The sequence below is a fragment of the Apus apus genome, chromosome 22, assembly GCF_020740795.1.
Source record: "Apus apus isolate bApuApu2 chromosome 22, bApuApu2.pri.cur, whole genome shotgun sequence".
Classification (NCBI taxonomy): domain Eukaryota; kingdom Metazoa; phylum Chordata; class Aves; order Apodiformes; family Apodidae; genus Apus; species Apus apus.
This window is the reverse complement of record NC_067303.1, coordinates 1,308,052-1,332,450: the sequence shown is the minus strand read 5'-3', so window position 1 is coordinate 1,332,450 and position 24,399 is coordinate 1,308,052. Positions and strand designations below refer to the sequence as shown.

Sequence of the window (24,399 nt, the reverse complement as noted above, 5' to 3'; positions counted from 1 at the left end):
AAATGATGCCACTTTTATGCATGGACTGAAAGCTTGCCCAGTTTCCCTGTAACTTAATTAAGTATCCTCTCCATCATCCACCAAACTGCTGCTTAATACTTTCTGGCAACATGCCTCTCATCTATTGCAGCAGACACGGCTGGCAATGCACGGCGCTTATCACGGGTATTAATTACTTGAGCATAAATAACATCCTCTCTTATCTCAGTTTCACGAGCCATTATTTCTGATAGAAATACATTCCTAGTAACAAGTGGGAGAAAACAACGAGGGGGTAAATTCAATTTTTTTAAATGAGTGACAGTCTTGAAATGAGTGAAAGTTAAAGCCAGGTGAATTAAAATGAAAGTCATGTTGAATAACCCCTGGAACCAATAGGATAGAGCTGGATTTGCCATCTCTAGGTATCTTCAGATCAGTATAAAATCCATATTTGAGTCAAAACCAATAGTCTTGATAAAGGAAAAATGACACAAAGCACACAGATCGGCTTGGCCACACACGAGCCTGAGGGATATTGCACTAAACCAGAACAGACAAGACCCAGTCCTAGGGAAGCAACCAATACAACGGAGTGACTTCACTCCCAGGACTCCCTCCTGCTCCAAACCCCAAACCCTTAGACACAATAAAGCAGAATGACAAAGCCTTTAAGGTAAGCAATTCTTTCCCACCTCTATTCACAACTCATTAACTCTCTTGCATTGGAAAAGTGTTTCCCAACTCTCCTGTCACAGGGAGAAAAATAAAGATCGAGATATGTAGCTTTTGTTTGATCAAAACCTCTCATTAGGGATTGCAGGATAGAAACACACACCTGGAATTAAATGACTTGCATGACTCTGCACTGCTGAGGGTTACAGGAGGTGTTCATGTTGTGCAGTGGGGGGTTCAGCTCTACAGTGTTGGAAAATCATTTGAACAAGGAGGTTTGCCTGTGGGAGGACAACGGGTACATGTCTGTCTGTGTGGAGGCACCTGGACTCACAGCAGTAACTCAGTCCTCAGGGGGTGTTTTACAACCAGGGGTTCAGGAATGCAAGTTTGGGGGGTGGGGGGAATGTGTTTGTGAATAACCTGGGACATTGTGTGTACACACACACCAGGGGTAGCTTCTGAGAAGGACAATTAGCTATTCGATGGACACACAACTGATTCAAGTGTGCACTGCTGGGGCTGGATACTGGCGTGAACTTTGCTTACCAGTGAGACATAAGACAGATGTAATTATTCAGTGTTCTGAATATGTATTTTTAGCTTGTTTACTGGGTCTTTTATATAAACATGAATGGTTATTTCTGCATGAATAGTGTGTTTACAGGTTATAAATGTTTCTTGTGGAGTATTAATATTTTTGAAAGCACTGAGGCTGATGAGTGTATTGTCTATATTGGATATTTATGTGGGTGGACACTTCTACGTGAGTTATTTCAGCTCAGAGAAGACACAGAGTGGTATTTAAATGTTCATTACAGCAAAGAGTGGGTCTATTATGCTTTTATTCCCATGGTTTATTGTCCTGCACACACTTGTGGAACAGCAGGGAAATGGATATAATTTTCAGAGATGACAACCCTGGAAGAGATTCTCTCCCTTATTCCAGAAAAGATCAATACTCTCACTAAATTTATTCCCTCTTTGGGATATCTTTCAGGAAAAGGAGAACATAGGACAGTCCTGGGGCCCACCTGGAATGTTTTGGAAAGGGTACAGCTTGACTGGGTTACCAAAACCCGCATACCTGGTTGCTCTGCAACTTGAAAATATCGTTGCCCACCATTTACATCTCAACTGTGAGGTGTATTCAGCTCTGGAGAAGATCCTCCTCCAGATCTGCTCAGCTTATTAAAAAAACCCCAGGAGGATCTGTCTCCTATTTTACAGAAGTCAGGGAAGTTCTTTTGGAACTGCTCACACTAGGGCTGTTTGAGGCATCAATGCAACAAGGTACTTGGGCATATTTGCAAACTTCCAACAGAGAAATAGTCCATGAAGCCTACAGAGAACACGGCTGCTCAAGGTGTTTGCTCAAGGGCAGAGAAATACACTTCTTGCCTTACTTCCCAAGCACTGTAATAATCAGTGCCCTGCTCCACTCGGCACCACTCAGCAATTACTCCTCTAGCACCATGCAAGAGCAACAATTCCTAACGTCTAGGATATGTGATTTCTCACACTTGGCAGTATTAGGAAAGAGCAGCTTTGTGTGATGAAATCTTGAGGGCAAGGAGCAGAGGAAAGAATGGTTTGGGCACGTGAGGCTGGCTAGCTTCTCTCTGGAGGGCAATGACTGTGAAGGAGATGGAAGGTGCAGATGCACTCCAGGGCCATTTTCCAGCATCATGTTAGGGACCCAGCAAGTCCTCCTGCACCTTGAGTGGAGCTGGACAAGTCAGCTCACTGGGTAGAGCTCATCTAACATCTCTCTGAGGGGCTGAAATTGCCTCTGCCTTGCACACAGCAGTGACAGTTTTACTTCCCATTCCTATCCCCATCAGGATTCACTCCAGCCACAGAATAAATGCTGAGAAACAATTTTGGCACATTATTACTTTGCAGAGGGAGGATGAGAAGTCCTTTTCAGAAAACTTTCACATTTTTCTCCCTGTTTACTTCCTCTGAGGCTTAGTATAGAAAAAGAGGAAGCTGAGCAGAAGACTAAAATGAGATCTTGAAAACCACTGCTCTCTCCAACTCTGCAGGATACAGTATATAACAATGTATATTTAGTTCACAGATACAAAACCAGTCCTTCCTTTGTTGTCCCAATATAAAAAATAACTCTTGCATATTAAATATTCTTAATTCCATTTAGATAATGTGGTAATTCTGCAGGTATCTTATTTTTTTCCATCAGATTTTGGGGGGTAAGTAAAGAGATTTTCCCCAACAAGTCCAATTTTTTTTTCTGTGCTGTTTAGATTTCTGGAAATTTTTCATCTCACAGATTAATTTTCTTCACTCCTTTTCTGGAGATGACAATCCTCTTTGGGCAGTACAGTTCTATCCTTACCTCTTTATAAAGAGAAAAATTCTTAAGTGAGTTTGGTGCTGCAGAGGAACAGCAATCCTGGAGCTGCAGGACCAAGCATGGCCACTCCCAGGAGTTACCAACAGGTGAGCATGAGACCTCCAGAGATGTTACTGCCTGGCACTGGCAGGAGTGGGGAACTGATCCTGACTTTAGACACGTCCTGGCACCAGCCTGACCAGATGGCTTCAGTCATGTCAGTGCATGTGCCCATGAACATCAGCATCTAAACCTTTATTTTAAATACAGACTTTACAGAAGAGCTGCAAACTGGCACTAACTGGTACTTACGTACTTACAAACTGGTACTTACTTATTCCAGGGACTCTATCTGAGATTCCAGAACATTTCAAACTCCCAGATGGCTACTTACCTTGTTTTAAATCATGAGCTGGTACTGAATCTGGGACATCCAGGCCTGAAAACAAAGAACCTTCAGTGGGACAAGATTTAAACTCTCTCTGATCATGGGCAGCCTATGAAATGTGTCAGAGATTCCATGAAAGGAGCACACAAAGACAGCACTGCAGGTTGAGAAGACACTCAAAAGATTGGGTAAATATGTAAAAAATATGCAGGGAAAACTGCCCTATTAATATCAGCTATTTTGAAGGAAATAAACTGTGGTTCTGGAGGAAAATGCTAAAATCTATTTGTAAAAATCATTGAGGCAAAACACTTCACTACATGCCAGAGAGGGTTAGGGTTTGGGTTTTTTTTTAATCTTTTAATTTAGCAGTAACAATGTCTACAATACATTGACTCACAAATTAAGTGAAGGTATGAAACCACATTCTTCTAACTGAGATGGGACATTCTGGACTTTCACTTTTTAAATACCATCTCTCAAGGGGAAATGTTCTGAGCACTCAATGAACATCTTTAGAAACAACCAGTGGTGGGAATTTCAGTTTTAGCAGTGATCATAGTTAGTGAGCCTTGTCCATAGAGATCAAAATGCTTTGCAAAGGGCTGCAAAGCACAGAACCTCACGGTACAGATAAAAGAGGGAAACTGAGGCACAGTGCTATGCAGTGACTAGCCCAGGATCAAGCAGCAGGCAGCAGTGACCTGGACATAAACCTCAGCTCTCTGACTCCCAGTCAGTTCCTGCCTGGCCAGGCCACAGTCTCCCAGGAAAGGTACGTCCAGCAGTTCATGTGTTATACGGGCAGATCTTCCTTCACCTCCCCTGCTGTCCCATTGGTTCCGATCAGTCCCACTGGCTCCCTGCCTTCTTCCTCCTCTTCCTCCCCTTTGGGTGTCCCTGCTTCTCTGCCCGTGCTCAGGGGGGTGGCACTGGAGAGGTGGCTGAGGAGCTGGCCCTCCCGCCGGGACTCAGCCAGCTCTTTGGCACAGCACACAGGGGTGTTGGTTTCATAGGTGCTGTGGAAGCTGTTGTAGTCGACTTCATAAAAATCCTTCTCCAGGGTGAGGACGGGAGTGAAGCGATGTCCCCACAGCACCTCGGTGTCCATGTAGGAGCTGCGAGCCTGGCAAGTCATCCCTGGGTAAAAGCAGAGGGATGTTAAATGCAAAGCTTCCCAACCACTTCTTTCATTTAAAAGCACTTTCGTGTTCTCTCCATACCTGATTGCTCAGGGACACAGAAAGGGTCTTCTCTTAATAATCCTCACAAAAGCCTCTGCCATGAACAAGCTGAGCACCCAAAGGGACACGCACGGATTCATCACCGCATCTTCAGGCTGTCCTGAACCTGCTGCTTAGGGGTTTGAGCTCTGCCTATCACTAAGAAGCTTCTCTCTGTCCTCTCACATTCCTCTGTAGAGGTGCTGCTTGCATGGCTGATACTAACAGCACTTCTGGTGAATCATGTTAGAACCACATCCAGCCCTGCCCCAGGCAGCCCCCAGGCAGGATGAAGCCCTGCCCTGCACTCCATCCCTCTTCATCTCCAGCAGGACCAGCAGCTCCCTCCTGCACTGACTGTAGGACACAGTCACTAGGAGCCACAACTCCCAGTGATTTATGCAGCAAGCTGGCTTTTAAATCCCTCTGGAGGGTTCATTCTAAATGTATTGGGTTGGCAGAACCAAAACCTACAACATTACACAGTTGAGCTCATAAGCATATTGAACTCCATGTATTCATGGACTGTAGATTGAATGAACAGTGGGAAATACAAAACTGGTATTTGTCAAGATGCTTCTCAGCCCCCAGGATCTGAGGGGGGTTTTACTTCAAAAAAGTTTCAAGAGAAGCTTTGCAGAGCAGGGCTGAGTGTTCAGCATTGGCATAACTGCAAACAGATTCTTTTGGAATCACCTGCCAATGTCAAGGCCAGCTTCTCTTCCAAATATTTGTCTTCTGTTTGTCCTAATTCTGTTATGATTTTGGAATTGAATTAATTCCAAAAATTTGGGGAAATTTGGAAAACCTGACCTGACAATGTCCTCCCATCGCTCTCTTTTGGAGGGTGAGAAAGAGGCCTGACTGGAAAGACCTCACTGGTGCTTGAAAGGGAAAAAAGAGGGACAGTGACACATGCAACATTTTGAAAAATTTCCGATTCAGTTTCAGAGACTGAAAAGCCAGTTTTTCCCCCCCGTTAAGATCTGCAGGAGTGTTTGCTTCTGGGCAGGAACAAGCACAGTGTTAGTCATAGTGTTCTAGCCTGCCTGCTTCCTGGGCCAGAAGGAACTGGGAAACGCAGAGGCTGCTAGGAGAATTACCCCAGTGTTGTTGCCTGAAGGAGAGGCTCTGTTGAGGTACAGCATCTTTTCAGGAAACATTCAGCTTTTGCTTTACCAGAAAAAAAACGGCACGGGGACCCCTCCTGAGTGGAGGCTCCAGGTGACACCACGAATGCAGCATCACCTGCCCTGGGCTCCTGGTCACCACAGCCTCTCCAAGGGCTGCAGGAGGGCACCGAGCAGCTGCCCCCAGCGCCCAGATGGTGGGTCCCCATGAAACGTGGGGGCCTGAGGCGTCCTAAAGGAACTCCTGCCTTGTAATCCGGGCCTGAAATAGCTCCTTCCCTGGGGGCAGTACCTGACAGTGAACCTGAGCTCCAGAGACACAGTCATAGTTATCTCCTGCTGTAAGTATTCAATTAAGGAAGGAACAATAGAAAGCTTTCAGCAACCAAGCACTGCACGCTGCCAGCTTCCTGCAGTAGCTGCTTTCTGTAACCCCAGGGGTACACAGAGCCAGCACAATAAGACAACTTGTAATTGCTCCATAATCCCATTCAAATATTCCTTTTTAGCACATGTGCAGTGGTGCTTTAATTGCGTGGGGACATACTGCCTGGCAACTCCTACAGTACCCAGTAAACAACAGCATTGTCTCTGCTTCAGATTCCATAAAGTGCCTGCTTTGCAGGCTGCCCTGTGCTCTCCAGCCTGGTTAATTAATGCATCTGTAATATCCCCAGCTAATTATTGCCTCTGTAACTGCAAAAAGATGACAGAAGAGGTGTGGAAACAATAAACCTTACTTTTATTAAGAGCACATGATGCAGCTGATTCCCACTTGCACACAAGGTGCACTGTGGAGCCCTCTGTGCTCTCTTAGAGTTACAGAGAAGTGGTATTTGGTGACTTGGGGCTTTCATTTAAATAAGCTTCATGCCAAAAAAATATCCTCCTTTCCCCATTGTCAGTCTAAGTAGGTGTGCTTCAACATTTACTTAAAAAGAAGGCAATTGAGATTTTTATTTTTCAAGTGTATCATATTTTCTGGATAATAAGACCATTAGAAGTTTAATCTTCTAAAAAAATCTGGTTGAAAAATGAAAAAGTGTGCTTAATATAAATTTGTACAATCTGTCAGTTGTGGAAAATATGAAATGATAGGTGAAAAGTTTGGCTTTCAAGGTTTATTTACAGCTTTCTCATCTTTTAATTCAGCAGCTTGGCTTTCAGTTGCAAACAAAACTCCATTTTAATTGAAACAAGAAAAAAAAGTTGGTACAAATATATAAGCAGATGCACCAAATTTTCAATAAAGCTGGAACCAGTTCCAGGCTTTTTAGAAAGCTGGAGACCAGAGGACTGTCTCTTGGTTTCAAGTTCTGCAATAAATATTTCATGGAGTTTTAATGATAATTTCATTATAGCAGAATCCTAAGAAGTGGATTTTGGTCTGTTGGCTGGAGTCACTACATCACAGGATCAATAACAGTGTTTGTGCATGTTCCTTTTTAAAGATGCCTTCCTAAATGGCTCGTTTCTGGTTTCCAGCAGATTAAAAGATGCAAAATATATTGCTCTGTGTATTAAACCAGGTGTTTCATTACATTTGAGAACAGAGAGAGTCACTGAAGAAAGACTGGTGTGCAAAAGAAGTGTCAGGGAACTCTACCAATAAGGCACTTTCCTGTCATCAAATCAGCTGGGATCAAGCAGCTTACATTTTATCAAAGACAAAGGAATGTTAATATGTGCTGACAAAAAGCAGTTATTTGATGGCTCAGTGAGGAGCCTGGTTTTTCTGCAGTGAGCTCAATGGGAGCTGCAGATTTCAGAACATTTCACTGCTCCCACTGCCACTGATTATGCAAGTGGAGCAGCCCTGCCTGGCCCTGCCACACTGGGAGGGAAGTGGCTGCTCCTGATTTCCAGGTCCTGTGTACCCTTGGGTTACCAGTTAAAATCAAACTTCATTATTGCAGGCCAAATCTAACTGCTTTTGCAGCTGGTTGGTGAGCCAGAGATGAGCCAGATGTGACTGTTGGAGGATGCATTTTTCATCCCACCCACTGTCATAGCCAGTACCTGTGCTGGCAGGTTAAGGGGAGAGGGCAAAGGCAAGAGGACCACGAAGTATGATCCTCTAACCCAAGAAATTGCCACAGGCTTCAATCTGATCACATCACCAGCACAGCTGAATCTTGCAGTACTGCTGCACGGCCTGGACTTTCTCAGTGGGCAGAGATATCCCAACCCCTGGGGCTGTCAAGACAACATTTTTCATCAGCCTAAAATTAACTCTCCTCATTTAAATGCCACAGAGCTCAGTGATTATCTGCTGGCAAAATGTCATGTGGATGCTGCCTGTATGTTAGCCATATTTGCTAGGCTCTCTCTGCAGTTCAGACACAGCTATTGCTGGAAGTGATTTCACTTCTCTGTCCTTGTTTTCATACACTATTGTGTGCAGGGTGACTTTTCCCCTCATACTGGATGCACATAAAGCTACACAATACACACACTGCTCCTTCAGCTGACCTCCACTCACACTACAAGAGTGCAGAGGAAGAGCTGAGGGACTCAGAGCAGTAGTGACAGACTGACAGAAGTTAGGATTGTAAGGAGTAGTTATGGAAATCTTAACATATCTCTCTAATTAAGCAACAGGTGTCTTTAGATTGGCATCAGTATTTGGATAGTTATAAAATTCATTAACCCTTTCACATTAATTAGACCAAAGAACACTGTAACCTCCAAAAGGTCAATATTATTCCAACTTGAAAAGGAGTATTACAAGGTATGAGCATGGTCCTCCAATTATTTGTGCTTGTCTCCTTTAGAGAAGGACATGTCTGGGCTTGATTCACTTTGATTTTTATGCCAGAGGAGAGTAATAGGATTTTAATTTATCTGAATGCTCTCCAGGCATGCAAATGGGAAGGGAAAAAAAAACCCCTACAATAACAAAAAAAAAAGACATCCAGAAAAGGGCCTTATGATATAAAGATCTTGGATTCAATTGCCATGTCTCTACCAGGCAGAACTGAGCACTGACCTCATGCCAGGTAGCTTCAGGCCTCTCACAAAGGTATTTATAGGGACTGCAGAGGCACCTGAGATGACCAGCCTGCCAAGGTCCAGCTCTGGAGGGCAATTCAGCTCATGAGAAGAATGACCAGAGACAGCTCTTGCTTCTCTGTCATTATATAAGCAGTTTCTGAAACAGTTCTGCACGGTGCTTGCAGAAAACTTATTTGTATGCAAAATGCAAAGCAAACCAACAAGACAACCCAAACCAGAAGAAGAATGCATGAAAACTCCAGCTAGTAATTTCACCCTTCCTTTGTTCTCCCATGAAACCCATTATTAATTTCAGGATATCTTATTTTGTGGCTACTTATTTTGTTCTGTATTTACAGCCAGCAAATTTAACTGTGTCCTCTGTAACGGTGGATCAATTATTTTCTATGTTTTCAGCAGCCTTGCTTTATAGACTGTGCTCAGTTCAGGACCAGGAGGTGGCCAACAACCAGAGAACTAGAGCCTAGGCCAGTTCTGTCACAGGATGGCTCTAACTTCTTGTTGCCACTGCAGGAAGCAGAAAGGCAGCGAAAGCAAAAACGTGTTCATTGTGCAAACAGATTTTCCAGTCTCACTTTCTTCCCTTTTATTGCAGGTCAAATCTGAGCCAGCTGATCTTGACAACTGTCCCTTTCAGTCTCCCAGGCAGGAGAGAATTAATTCCTTCAAGTAATCTCTGTGACCAATTCATTAAGGCAGCCCTGTGAGTGATGCTGCTGCTTTAAAGATGCCCACGAAGCAGCACTGGGAATCAAACTTGTCATCTGTATTGACTTTGTCTTTACAGGGAACATTTTGCTCAGACCACAACAGATCTGCCCAGAACCTGAGTCTCCCTTTGGCATTTTTTAACCTTTCATGGAGTGACAGTCAAATCCTGACAGGAAAGCCCTGTGCTGGTGGGCTTGGCTGGAGGTGGCTGAGGGGGTCAGGTAGGCAGTGCAACTGCTGCAGGTCCCTGAGAGCTCTCACTAGACTAATCCCATGTTTATTTCCTTTTTCAGCAAAATAAAAAGCATGTTTCTTGGGTGTTGCTATTCTGCAGTATGTTGGTATTTATCCTTTCAAAAATTCAAGTCAACTTGAAACTAAAAATGTGGCTTTAAACACAATGTTTCACTTTGTAAAAAAAAAACAATTTGAAATGTTTAGGAAATTCAATTCAACTTGAAAAAAACACATTGTTTTAAGCCACAGTGTTTCTTTTTGTAAGAACAACAATGAATTGTTTCAACTCTTCAGAATTTATTCTACACTTTTAATTTGAAACTATTTACCATCTTTGCTTTCCACTGGATTAGAATTAAACTTAAATGTCAGTGAGAGGAGTTAACTTGTTTGAGAAGAGACAATAAACTACATTTGTAAGGTGTGTGGTTGGTTAAAGCAACAGGCAATACAGAATTGCTGTCCCAAATATTTCAGTGAAAAATTTTAGGCAAGACATCACACTTAACTTTCTGTGGTCATTTGTACATTGACAATGGCCATTTTGACCTCCTGTCAAAATACCTTGTGGAAAAATATAGCTGCCTTCTCCCTGCCAGTGCAGGATGCATTCCCAGTTTGGTTTGCTGGTGTCTGAAAAGATGGAATAAGTTTCTATTCATTTTTACTCCTGTCAACAACCACAGAGCTGCAGCATCTCTGAGGCAGCAGGCAGGATGACCTTGCCCCTTGTGCACCATAATCAGAGCTTTGGATGGTGACCTGTTGTACCTCTCAGCACAGAGATGGTGGTTCTGAATTTTTCATAGGGGTTACTAAGGGAACAAACAGTCTGGTACATTTTTATCCTGCCCTGAACCGGACCAGGTTGTATCAGTGTCTTGATTTAATACAAGTCAGGCTGAAAGTAAATAACACCATTCCTGAAAGCAGATGGGGCTGGAACAGGATGATAGCAGGGAGAGAACCTAAAGAATTTGCTTGGAGTAAATTTTAAGCCATGGAGGTAAGGATTAATATCTCCCAAACTGCTTTATCAGTACTGTTGTGAAGACAGAGCAGAAAGCCCAAAGACTCTGCTCCTGCAGGGCACTCTCCTTGTGGCAAAATGTCACCCCTCCCAGGTACCATATGTCATTCAGAAAACCATCTCAGCCCCTCAGGCAGGTAACAGCATCATCTGAGGTGCACTCTGCTCTGAGCTCAATGCAAACTGGCTCTTCTACCTCCAATTTTGGAATTTCACAGCCTGCCTTCTGAGACCAGAATAATTCATTTCCACACATGTATGCTCCTTAATGTCATTACACACTGGCCTGTACAATCCCTCTGGGAGAGGAGCCCATTTATAAAGCAATATTATTCCTATGTCATGCTTTTAATTTTGAGGTTGTTATTGATAATGACTTCCTCTCACACTTATCTAGCAGAGGCTGAGCTTTCAGAAGAGGAAGGCAGTGCAGTAGCTGCTCAAACAGAATTTGATAGTGTTACTGTGTGATGAGGGAAGAGGCTTTGGACAAACAAGGAACTGCATTTCATGCTCAGATTAGGAGGTTCTAGTAGCTAGTAAATGTTCAGGCTACAAAAGCAACTTCCATTACAAATTGTTGCCTTTGATAATCTTTTCTACCCACTCTTCTCCTTTTGCCACATCTCTGTGATTGCTGGAAAAGAATATTTGCCTAGAAATGCCAAATTAATTCCACTTCTACAAGACAGTACTCCAGGCTAGGCACAGTGCAGGCTGTACATAACCTGCCATTAGCTCTGGTTGGAAAAGTCAGCTATTGTTATTCACCCAACAGCTAAAGGCAGAAGCTGGGAAACTGAATTAGCACTCCAGAGAGCTGTCCAAGGGTGGAGGTCTGGGATGCAGGAATTTGAGAGACTATTTCTCCTGTTAGGAGACTAACAAGGACAAATCTCAAGAAGGGAACAATATTAATAGTAGGCAAGGGCCAGAATCTGTGAGACAGGGTGCTGATACCACATCAAGCCAAAACCCCTCACTAGTGTTTCAGGGAGAACCTCAGCAAGGGGGAAAAAACCCCCAAACACCACCAACAGAAAACACTTGTGTTCACAGTGCCATCTCATAACTAAAAACCTTAAAGACCAAAGGGCAAAACTACTTAGAAAAGCTTTTCTGCATCTCTGACTCTCTGTTTCCACATCTCTAGATAGCAATTCTCTCTCCAGCACTGCCTGTAGCCCCATTCCCCTCAAAGGCCCTGGCTCCACCAAGGCACACTGCCAAGCCCAGGCTCTGAAAGCCTGCCTGAAGGGAGCAGCAGCATCTCAGGGCGTTTAACCACACTTGCTGTGCTGGGAGCACAGCAGACAGAGCCTGCCAGCTCCTCCTCAAAGCCTAGAAGAAAGGAATTAGCTGCAGGTAGTGAAATTACTTCATGATGCCACATCTTTCAGGTGAGACACAGGAGTAAAGGTTTTGTCCTCAGTGCATCCCACCTGTAGAAAGAAGCCTAGAGGGTCTGTGGCCATCCAGCCAGCCAGCCAGCCAGCTTGACAGGCACCTGCCATTTCCTTTTTCTACGGTTTTGGAAAGCTGAGGCACACAACTTTTGCAGATTTATTACATAAGGATGTAGGCTTCTTTCATCACCTGCCACAGGTACACCCTTAGGAGGAAACGGGGGATCAGCTGAGTACATCTCATCTACCCCTTGCACAGAATTGTTTTGTGCTGTTAAACCTCTGCTGGGCTCCAAGACTCACAGAAGCAGTTTCTGCACTTCTCCTCTTCGAGCTCCTCTTGAAAAATATCTGTCCTGCATCATGTGCAAGTCATTTAGTTTCAGCACATGCTGCTTTATGGGGTGTTGTAATACCTGGGCACTTCAGAGCCTGCATTAAATAGCAGCACCAGAGCAATACCTAAGTGGCACAGTTACAGCCAATTTTTAATACAGAGGAGAAATGGAAAAAGATTTGCACCATGAATTTTGATCACAGAAAACAGGACTGCAAGAGACCTCACGAATTGTTTTAGCCCATTTCTTTTCCCCATGGATCAATTCAAAGTGATTATGGATAGCTTCTCATCTAACCCTGTGTCCAAATCCTGCACTTACACAAAGAGTGTGAAGCACTGAGCTAAATGGGAGCTAAATGACCCATCTTTTAATTGCTGTCTATCTCAGACCACATTATCTCACCTGAATCAGTTACTAGAGAAGGACAAATCCCAACATGTTCTTAGTCCAGTTGACTTTGACAGTAAAACTTTAATGCCAAACTGCTCTCCATTTTTCCCCTTCCCCCCTCAAAATTGTGCCTGATTTTTGACAAGTCCTTACCTGTTGCTTCCACCATTCCTTCCAGGATGACCACAATTTCAAACTCCTCCTTCTCCAGTTGGGTGCGGGACATCTCCCAGAAAGGGCTTTTCTCATTGATTTCATGTGAGATGATAAGAGGTGACACCAGGAACAATCTGTCATCTCCAGTGTCAAATCCCACGTTGATGTCTGTTTGGTTCAAAGGGATAAACTCTCCTTCTTTGGTCTGTTTGGACTTAATCAGTTTGGCTCTAATGGAAGCCTCAACAATGTGGGAATTGCGGAGGTCTCCAACCCGGAACATGAGACAGAGCTTCTCATCCCTCATGGAAATCACCGCGTTGTTAGAAAACATGAGGGTTTCAGCCCTCTTCTTTGGTTGGCTGATCTTGACAAACATGCATCCCACCATGAACGCGTTGACAATGGAGCCCAGGATAGCCTGGATCAGCAGCAGTATGATGCCTTCTGGGCACTTCTCCGTTATGACCCTGTAGCCGTACCCAATTGTTGTCTCAGTCTCGATAGAAAACAGAAATGCAGAAACAAATCCACTGAGATTTTCAACACAGGGGATCCAGTTCTCATCTTCAAGGTGGTCCAGGTCTCCCCGGATATAGGCAATGAGCCACCATATGAACCCAAAAAACAACCAAGTGATGGTATAGACCATAGTGAAGACAAGAAGATTAAAACGCCACTTGAGGTCCACCAGAGTAGTGAAGAGGTCACTGAGGTACCGGTAGGTTTCCTGGACGTTTCCATGGTGCACGTTGCACTTCCCACTTTTCTCCATGTAACGCTGACGTGGCTTCTTACCTTCTGCTGAGATGAGGCGGGTCCGGTCAGTGGCAATGGGGACATCATCCCGAGCCTGCTTGGGAATCTTCTTAGGCTCTCTGGATGTAACTCCAATGTCCATGTCCTGGTTCATGAAGATCCTAGAATCTCCGGCCATGGCTGGGCTGTGGGAGAACAAAGAAATTAAGTTTGAGACGCGGAAAAAAGAGCTGAGGCAGAAGTCATTTCATTTTACTGTCTGACTTGTGACAGACCAGGACAAAAAACACTGCAAATATATGAATGTTGCTCTGACAAACTTTCCTCTGTTCTGATCCAGGGCTGATTCTAGGTCAGGAAAGCTTTCCGCTCGGACCACACATTGTTTTGGGAAACCCTTTGAAAGGCTCCAGCACTTCTCTCACGACAGCCACTTGCTAAATATAACACTGCATTGAGCTGGATGTTAAACCCTGATTCATAACACACGGTCTCTTCAAGCATGAACCAGCTGGAGTCACTTTGCTTAATGCACTCCTGGAACCTCAGGAAATAGGGCGATGAGCACGGCCGGGGAGTCATGAGGTAGGTACCCCTTGTTACAGTGGCTTGGTTTTCTTTAAGGCCTCAGACTTTTTTACACCCAAAATGTGCTTGAGATCACAACTAGAAGTGAAGATACATCAGCATCGATTTTCAAAAGGAATTGGAAGGTTTTGGTGCCTCAGGGTTTGGGTGCATATCAAGAGAAACCTTAGAAATTCATAGAACACACCGAGCATGGCTGGCTACCTAAATCTCACAGCAGTCTAAATGATGCATGAAGGTTTCCCTGACAGCAGAGAAAGGCACCTCCAGGGATAAGAATTCAGATTTCAGGTGTGCTGAATCACCTTCTGGAAGCACCACACCCCCTCCACAAGTTTTTCTGGGAACCTGGGGTCCATGTGAAATAGACTTTTAATTTAGCATCTGAATTACATGACAGAAGGTGTGATGAATCCAGGCCTGCTGTTCATCAGATAACAAAACCCACCCTTTTCCTTCATTTGAGTTTAGACAAAGATGCCAGAGACACTTGGAAAAGTAACTCACAGCTATTAAACAACCCTCTGTCATCAAAAACTGTGTTTAACAAGGTACAAATAAAGAACACAAAATGATGGCTGCAATGATTTTTGCAGGTTATAATGTAACATCCTGTTTACTGAGATGATTAGATACTCCTTTTAAAAAAAACCCCCATATGCTCTATTGAAAAATGAGACTCTGAATGCAGGGCAGAGACAAAACCTCTGTGGAAGACTACCTAAGAAGCCTTGGGGATATCAAAGATAGAGTAGCAATATTCTGTATGGCGTTCATTCTCTGCATTGTCCTCTGCAAATCCTATTAAAACCTAACTAAATCTATTACTGCTCCCTCTATCTTTAATCTTCTTATGCGTCTGTGAGTGAGAAAAGGTGTAGAGATACAATTAAGAGTATCTTGGGAAGGACAATTTTAAGATCGAGCAAAGTAGCTTCATCTTTTTGGTATTAAAAAGCAGAGAGGGTAGGCGGGAAGGAAGCAGAGGCAGGATGAATAAATGAAGCAACAAATTTCCACTTCCACTCTGCTGTAGCCAAGTCTGGTTAACAGCAAAGAATTACTCTTAGCCCTTGTATAAGTCACCATCAATCATTACCCCAACGAAGCAGCCAGAGCCTGTTGCTGGAACCGTACCCGCTGGCTCTGCTCGCTAAGGAGCCCAGCCATCTGTCCACAGCACAGTCCCAGAGCTTCTCTGGGCTGGCAGATTTGCCTGGTTTGAAGTGTTTGGGCAAGGGTTGAGCCAGTGCAGCCACAGGAAGGGTAAATAGTGATTAATGATTGCAGTAAGCCCCACTGCATGTAACCTGGAGCTGGGACAGGTAACCCCAGCACTGTGCTGATCCCTTCCTCAACCAGCAACAACAAGGATTTGGGTAGAATATTAGTCTCTACCTCTGGCTCTTTCAGTTCTGAAGGTAGGACTCCTGAGACCTTGCTCATGGTGTGTGTAGATACATCTTCAGCCATTTTCTACTACTTACCCAAGTCTCCTAGACCACTGGTCTGGCTCTCTGCTGCCCTATGGTCTGTGTCTGCTGAGTGTCTGTGAGATGCTGTCAAATTCCATATTGACTCTCACTTTACAACACGTGAAATACTGTGCCCAGATCAAGTCAGAGCAATCACACACTTCACCCCCTCCCCTTTCATAGGGAAGGAAACATCCCATCCACTGCCTGAAGGACAATTAGGTGCAGAGAGGAACCTCTGTGCTTTCCTCTTCTACTACTTTTGATCTTCACTTGGATTGTTTGATTAATCTAAAATTACTCCATTTGGACAGAAAAGCTTTTGATCAATCTACGTGTAGAAATGTAAAAACTGTCAAGTGTTGCATGGTTTCAATTTCAAAAGAATTCTTTTAAAGATAATTTTGTTGTAAAAGTTATATAGGAAGCCAAGTGTCACTATGTAAAACAGAACAATCCATTTCAAGACATTAATCTATTGATCTCTTTTAGATTCACACCAAAGAGACCAAAAAGATTTTCATAGAATCATAGAATCACAGAATCTTAGGGGTTGGAAGGGACCAGGAAAGATCACCCAGCCCAACCCCCCTGCCAGAGCAGGGTCACCCAGAGCACATCACACAGGAACGTGTCCAGGGGGGTTTGAATGTTTCCAGTGAAGAAGACTCCACAGCCTCTCTGGGCAGCCTGTTCCAGTGCTCTGTCACTCTCATAGTAAAACAAATTTTTTCTGATATTCACCTTAAACCTCCTATGCTCCAATTTGTATCCATTACTCCTTGTCCTATCACTGGACATCACTGAAAAAAGCTTAACTCCATCTTCTTGACACTCACCCTTTACGTCTTTGTAAACATTGATGAGGTCACCCCTCAGTCTCCTTTTCTCCAAGCTCAAGAGACCCAGCTCCCTCAGCCTTTCCTCATCAGGGAGATGTTCCACTCCCTTAATCATCTTTGTGGCTCTGCACTGGACTCTTTCCAGCACTTCCCTGTCCTTCCTGAACTGAGGGGCCCAGAACTGGACACAATACTCCAGATGTGGCCTCACCAGGGCAGAATAGAGGGGGAAACATATTAGAAAGCACAGATACCAGGTTTTTCACCCAGAGGGTGGTTGAGCACTGGAACAAGCTCCCCAGGAAAGTGGTTACAGCACCAACCTGCCTGAGTTCAAGAAGCCTTTGGATGAAGCTCTCAGGGACATGGGGTGATCCTTGGGGTGCCCTGCACAGGGACAGGAGTTGGGCTCAACGATTCTGATGGGTCCCTTCCAACTCAGCATATTCTATGATTCCATGAAATATGACTCTGGTGAAGCAGGTTAGAGGAACTGCCCATTAATGAAAGCAGAGGGGAACCTGCTTTAACTAAAACACTTTTCTAATGCTACTGATAGGTCAAGTGGAATCTTTCTGGAAACCTTCAGGAACACCTTACAAGTAGTCCAGCAAAGCAGAGTAATTCCTGCTGCATATGAACTTTACTGACAGCCTCAATGGCATTATAGTTTCTCCTCATGTTTAATCTTACACACCCCCATTGTAGAATAAGCAGAACCTCAGTATGTGGTTATTGAAAACAATTAACCAGATGAATCTTTGTATCAGACTCTTTAAGAGGAATAATATTGGTTAGCAGCTTGAGCACAGGTTTGGATGTCTGAAAATCAGTCAGCTTTCTCTTCCAAATTTTTTTAGTATTTTTTTTCTCTAAATCTGAACAAATCACTGATTTTCCCTCTGCCTTAATTCTCCAGCTATAAAATTTGTGACACAGATATGAACAGCCTGCAAGATCCTGGGCACAAGAATCTTCTAGGAAATTTGCTGCCATTCCCTTATTATTTTAACCATTCTGGGAAACTTCAGCACAAATGATGAGATACTAGACAAGAAGCACTGTAGCCATGTAAGCTTTTGGTTACTGCCACTGCTATTGAGCATACACATCTTTTCCATGGAATGGGAATTCCATGCAAGCACCTCACAGAGGTTTAGACTTCAGTTTTGCTCCCTCCAGCAAAGAGACCTGTGAGGTGGGATTGCCTCTTACAGACACAAGCACCATCCTGTTTCATTGGCATTTACCATCTTTAGTTAAACAAGGCCAGGGTAATAAAAATGTCACTTTTGTACAATGCTGCTTTCCTTTTGGACAGGCTACTGCAAAGGGAGATGTGAGTCAGTGTATTATCAACCTCGCAAAGAGGCTTTTTATCAGACTTGCTGCTGCTCAGCTTTCGCCCAGATGACAGACTCAGGGCAGGCAGTGACATTTTGGGCTCTTAGATTTGCTGAAGAAGAGTCAGGCTGGGGTTAGCTAAGTAACTTCAGGAAGCACTGTTTTGCAGAGCTGTCTGCAAGCTCTGCCTGACCGAGCTGATGTACCTCCTGATTGCTCCAAGTCCTCAAGATGGAAATTTGCTGAAGACATCCTGCTGACCGTGGTTACTTTTTCTATTTAAATAATTGCTGATCCTGTTTAAGCAAATGCAAGTTTCAGCAGGGATGGAGTTTGCTTCTGAAGAGGTCTGAAGTTTGAAGACATGAATTTTTCATCAAGTTTGTGTAAAAAAATATTTATTTTTCTTTGTTTTAAACTCGATGCCCATGTTTTATTGCATTATAAGAATAAATGAGTATCTGTTCTTTAGTAAACCCCCCACACCTTCTCAAATCAGGGTTGTACTTCATTCTGTCATCTCTTTTCCCAGACAGAGAGTCCTACACTATTCAACAAGTGATCAATACAGCAGTAAATGCCAAACAGATCATTACTGAAGAACTTCACCTATTTATTTTGCTTCCTGTTGGCACACACCACAGAAAACAGAGCCTGGGTTACTGTGCAGATTCCTCTGGGACATATATTGTCCTTTGAGTTACACTGCTGCAAGGGAATGAAACTCTTAATTGACAGACACTGGAAACATAGGAAAGTTGGTAGAGGAACAGAGAAAATTAAGGCAGTAGAACCCAAAGAGAACAAAAGCATCGATCTCTGCACACTGAGAGCTAGTGGAAAGCTGGAGGAAGAAGAAATATTAGGAAAAGATGGCCTTTGAAAATCCAAAGATAAATGGCTATTAGATGGTGCTGACTGGCAGCTGGGGCTTTCATTTCCTGGGGAAAGGCATCTTCCCTTCTCTCCTTTTATTTACTGCCTGTGTGTGACTGAGCAGACAACAAGAGATTACCTTTGAGGCATGCATATGCATGCAAGAAAAAGAAAGACAGGGAGATTTTGTGCAAATCATGTCATCTTTCAGTCTTCTGCCTTATAAACAGAGATTGTGGTGGCTTCCTCTTTGGAAAATGTGTGGAGGGAATGGTGCTAAAGAGTTGATGCAAAAGAGTTATGCTATTCAAAAACAGGGCAAAAGATTTAAGGAAACTGCATAAGAAGGGATACCCGTGGCACTTCACTAATAAACATGTGGTTCAAACCACCTCTCATCCAAAGAACTGCTTTTCAAAGTGTAACCTTACTCAGCACTGAAGCAGGAAGATGCCTCATTTCATTAAGTGGCAGTGCTGGCTCTCTAGCATGCCAGGCATGATTGTACACGGGAGCTCCTCTGGGGCTACAGGAGACACACACCCACCAGTACCTAAACTGGGTGACTGGTGCTTAACTAAGTAATTACTAAAAAAGCTACTGAAGAAGCAGGGAGACTTGGTGCTCATTGCAGAGCTGGGCTGATGACGGCCCCTGTCTGCCCAGAGATCACGAGGTTCAGAAACACCAAAAGAGAGGGTGTTCTGTGCTCCAAGACAAAACACCTTGTAGGAAAAACTCTCTGGGTAGGAGGTGAATATGACACAAAGACAGACAGAGCGTATGGACATTTGCACTTTACTTTTGCCTGCTAATTACCTCCCAATCTATCCCTCTCCCAGCAATGCTGCATAATCACAGCTCTAATATCCCTGAGCCCTTTCCATTCTCAGTTGTGAGGCAGCAGTGTGGGCCCAAATTCCCAGAGCATCCAAATGTTTCACAGTGTTCAACACAGGTATTACATGCTTTAAAATGTTATTTTTTTATTTATTGTTAAGATCTGTGGAACAAGGAAGTGCTTGATTTCCCATAGCTCAAGAGGAGGAAGTGAGTCACAAAGGTACTTGCTTCTTCCACCCTCACACTAGGAGTCTGTGGAAGGGAAGGGAATTAAACCTAGAATTTCCAAAATCCTAACTGAGTGCCTGTAATCACCACTCTTCTCCCCTTCCACCAATCCAGCAGCAGCAAATACAGTCCCCATCTGCTTCAAGCATGTCTAAAGATGACTATGAAAAGCCTACATACCCTGGTCATCAGCATGAATAACCTAACAAGATTATTTCTAATGCTAAGAAATCATGTTTCTGTTCTATCAAGGAGCTACAGTTTCAAATAGATTTTTTTCCCCTCAAACTATGGATTAAAACATAAAAAATTCCACGTGTAACACAAGTTTGCACTAAATATACTGACCTCAGACCAATGCAGTGATGAGAAACTAAACTGCAATGAGAAGAGAGACTGGAGTGGTGTTGGGTTTTTTTCTAGAAAAAGATGAAAACTAGAAAAATGCCTTATGAGCCATCATACTGACCCCAGGGTATTGACTGTAACTTGTTACAGAAGAAGGATGGACAACATGGAGTTTCCATAAGATCAAGGATATCCACTACATGATACACCACAGTTCAAATGGTGGGATGATATAATTCATGTAACTTTGTTCATTATCTTATAGTTCATTGAATTAAAGTTGAGCATGACAAGTCCATGTGCAAAGGATGCAATCACAAAACTCCTAGGTGTTTTTCTTAGTATTGAACAGTCAAACTATATTTTCTTAAAAACAAAAATAGCCTGAAAAGTGACTAATTTGATCCTTCCACCTCTAAGGAAGTGACAGGGACTCTGTAGCCTCTCTGTCCTTTTATCCCAGACCAGGGGGACCTTCTGATGTCATTGAAAATCTGACCATTATCTTTCAACCAACACAACTGAACAAAGAAAAAGACAGTTTTATCCTGTTTTTCCTGTTAATGGCTGTTTATGCACAATACACACTGAGTATTGGGGAAAACAGAACCCCAATTCTAAGAGAAAATCCCAGGAACACTGATGTTCCTGTTCTCCATTGTTTAGATATTTCACCATTATAGCAACCAAGAAGCACTATGTAACTCACAACTGGTTTAAAAAAAATGAAGTTGAGGGATGTTAGCACCACTGCAATTCTCCAGTAACTTGAATCCAAACAGTTCAAAGATGAACTGACCAAATGCAGGCTCTTGCCCCAAGAAGTTCAGTAGTGCTATTGAACCCACTGGGCAGACAAAAGATGAGTCACAGAGAGAAAAACTGGCATACCTGACCCCAAACTGCCAGGGAAGTGTCAGTGCTCCCCTCAAATGTCCAAGTGGCTCTTCTGACCTCAGACTGAATAGAAAGTAGGTGACTCTTATTTGGAAGAGTCTGGAGAACATGACTCCAAAACTCTTTGCCTTTTTAAGAGCCTGTAAATTACTAGACTGGAACCTTCCAGAGATGGAGAATTTTATCTCATGGGACTCAGAAATTATCCAGATCCTTTATCTCCAACTGAGTAGGAACAGTGGGGGAAATAACTGAACCTCAGGAGTGAAATAACTCCCCCAACACAACTTCCCACGAACTACAGAAGATACTGGTTGCTTGAATGGACAGAGAACTTGTGAGAGAAGCTGGTTTTGTTACCATAAATCCGAGGCAGCTACTTAAAAGTAAAAGGATACAGGAGGAAGGACCTGCCTGCTTACAGAAGCTCCAGGGGTCAGCTGGTGAGCTCTTTGGGACGGGCTGCTTCTGACAATTCTCGGTTGGTTCCTGAAACTCTCAGGTCAAAACCAAGTGAGACTTGCTGTTTAGAAGTTAGGAAGGACTTTTTAAACCCTAAGCTGATGAGTAAGTATCCTGATGATAAAATCATTTAATCTTTGGCTCTAGGTGAGGATCAAGGAGTCAGTCCACGATCAGTCTCCCCCTGCCCATTGTATTCCAGTCATCTTCAGTAATCTGGTGTCTGAGCAGTTCGTAATTTTTCATGTCTTTTCCACATAACACCTTTACTAGATCTGACAGTGCTTTTGCCCAAGATCAACACCTAATCTCCAGCTTCCCAAAGACTCCCCTAACAGCTGGAGTTGACAACAGCACATCTCCAGCTTGCACCCTGACAGCTTTGGGCACAGAAACCTGGTGTTCAGGTCACCTAACAGCTCAACTGCTCGTCCTGCCTTCTGGGCTCCTGAACCTTTGCAACCAGAAAAGAAGTGAACTGGACAAAAAAGAAACAAACAAAAATAAAGCAGGTAACTTACTTGCTAGGAGCAGCTCTGCATCAGTCGTGTGCCTTGGCACTTCGGGGGTACAGGACGGAGAGAGGACTGAGAGGTAGGTCAAAGAGCTGCTGGAGAAGTGTCCGATCCATGCCATCACCAGAGAGCTGGGGTCGTCTTCTGATCCCTGGGCTGCCTCCTCCCTTCTTCCCTCTGCCTGTTATTAGCAAACATTTACGTGGCACTGAAGATGAGCTGCCCACGCCCCTGGCCCCGGGTGTCCCCGCTGCTCAGACCCTCACCCTGCCCGCCCCAGGCTGCTGCTGCCTGTCCCTGCTCCTGCTCTCTCCCAGACAGAGGAATTCCTGGCGGCAGAAAGCTTTTTAAAGGGCTGGGGCAGAGGGGAGGGAGAGGAGTGCATGTGATAGGCAGCATTATCTGTTCTGAATGAGCAGCGCAGGGAAGGGCGGCGGGAGGCGAGGGAAGAGGGGAGGGGTTTAAAGCCGCTGCTTGGCACAGAAGGGGCTGCCCGGGAGGGGAAGGGGCTGTTCCCTGCCTGCAGAGAACGCAGCTCTCTGTGCTCTCCTGTCACCTCCCTGCCACCTCCCCAAGTGTCGTTACTTCTCTCCCTGCCTGGGTGCTCCCTGCCCGCGTTACTGGGTGGGCTTTGGGTCTTCAAGGGGGTAGGGACTGTGTTCCTGCTTCAAAAGCACGGACGCAGAGCGCAGATCCTGGGGGAGAAAAGGAGGGCAGGGAGAACGCAGAGGCTGCGGGTCCAACAGGGCATTGTGGAAACTCTCTCTCCCAGGCTGGACCAAGGAATTTGGGAAAAGTGGGGAGGAGGAGGGAGAGCGAGATTCCGCTGGCTCTCTTCCCTCGCCTGCCGAGCACCACGCTGCCCGAGGGTGTTTGCTGATGGGCTTGTGTTGTTTGCCAGATCCAGCCCGTCCCAGGGAATGCTCGCAAAGCTCTCCGGTGGTTTGCTGTGTTCTCTCTCTCTCTCTCTCTTTTTTTTTTTTTTTTGTTTCAAGTCATTGATAATACCACACTGTCTCCCTAGCTTAGCAAAATATTTCCTCTTCTGTAAAGCAAATGTCAGGCCAGCAGCGTATATGAGACAGATTAGCTTGGTGACCACAGGTTACCTTCAGGCTTTGTTGCCCCCTTCCCCTAATCCTGTCCCCTCTAATTCTCTATTCCAGGACCATACACGTCACAGCTCATCAGAAATGCTTTCACAGAAGTTTTTTTCTGGTCAGGAAAAGAGAACTTGTCAAAAACCAAAGCACTGTACAGGAAAATGTCAGTATTGCTAGAACCTGAGAGCTATTTTTCCATGTTCTGCTTTGAATGACTTTCAATTTTTTATTTGTTAAATTAGACTGTTGTTAATGAAATACGTCAGCACTGAATGACATTTATTTCAGGGTATGGACATTTTTGCAACTTATTATTTGCATTCTTATTTTGGAACAGCTATAAAATTGAACTAGTGGAACATGCTGTAGATTAGAAAATCTGATTCTTAACCATCTCAAATCTAGGATACAGAACACTGTAGTATGGAACCTAGACTGGTTGGGAATCTGGAGCCAGACCAAGGACTAAGGTCATCAAAAATCAGTTTTACAGATGTAATTTTGCTTTTCCACTTGTTGTATGTTCATATTTCACTTCAGCACAGCATGGGCAGGGGGATTAGAAGCCACTTAGGCTCCTGTTTTGCCTGCATTAGAGCAGTGCTGCCCCATCTGGGCTGCCAACAGCACAGAGAACTCAGTTCAAATCAGCAGTAAAACTATTTGCAAAAAAGAAGTAAAAGGCAAGGTAATAAATTGTTGATTAAAACCTATGCATCCGCCTGGATGCCTTCCTGTGTGATGTACTCTAGGTGACCCTGCTCTGGCAGGGGGGTTGGACTAGATGATCTTTCGAGGTCCCTTCCAACCCCTATGATTCTATGATTCTATGATTCTATGATTCTATGATTCTATGAAGTTATGCTACATCTTCTGCCTGCACATAAGTTAGGAATGATGCTTTCAGCAATATTTATTTTACCTTTTAGGAATATGTCTATGATACATAAAGTATCCTTGTAAAAGTGCTATTTCAGGAGCACATTAACAGTTTTGGTTTATTTTTAATAAGTATTCAAATTTACTTCCAAAGTACTCAAGAGTAATCAATACAGCATGAGGGGCAGCCCCCCCTAAAAGCA

The 24,399-nt window shown here is 44.0% G+C and overlaps 1 protein-coding gene across 1 annotated transcript; it reads right to left on the bottom strand.

Moving 5' to 3' along the window:
* Positions 1-3,749: 3,749 nt before the first annotated feature.
* Positions 3,750-22,566, bottom strand: KCNJ5 (potassium inwardly rectifying channel subfamily J member 5). Its single transcript, XM_051638703.1, has 3 exons — positions 22,221-22,566; positions 13,035-13,981; positions 3,750-4,538 (listed from the first exon to the last, which is right to left on the bottom strand). Exons 2-3 carry the CDS (start codon positions 13,972-13,974, stop codon positions 4,195-4,197), a joined length of 1,284 nt encoding a protein of 427 aa, XP_051494663.1. The 5' UTR covers positions 13,975-13,981; positions 22,221-22,566; the 3' UTR covers positions 3,750-4,194.
* Positions 22,567-24,399: the final 1,833 nt, after the last annotated feature.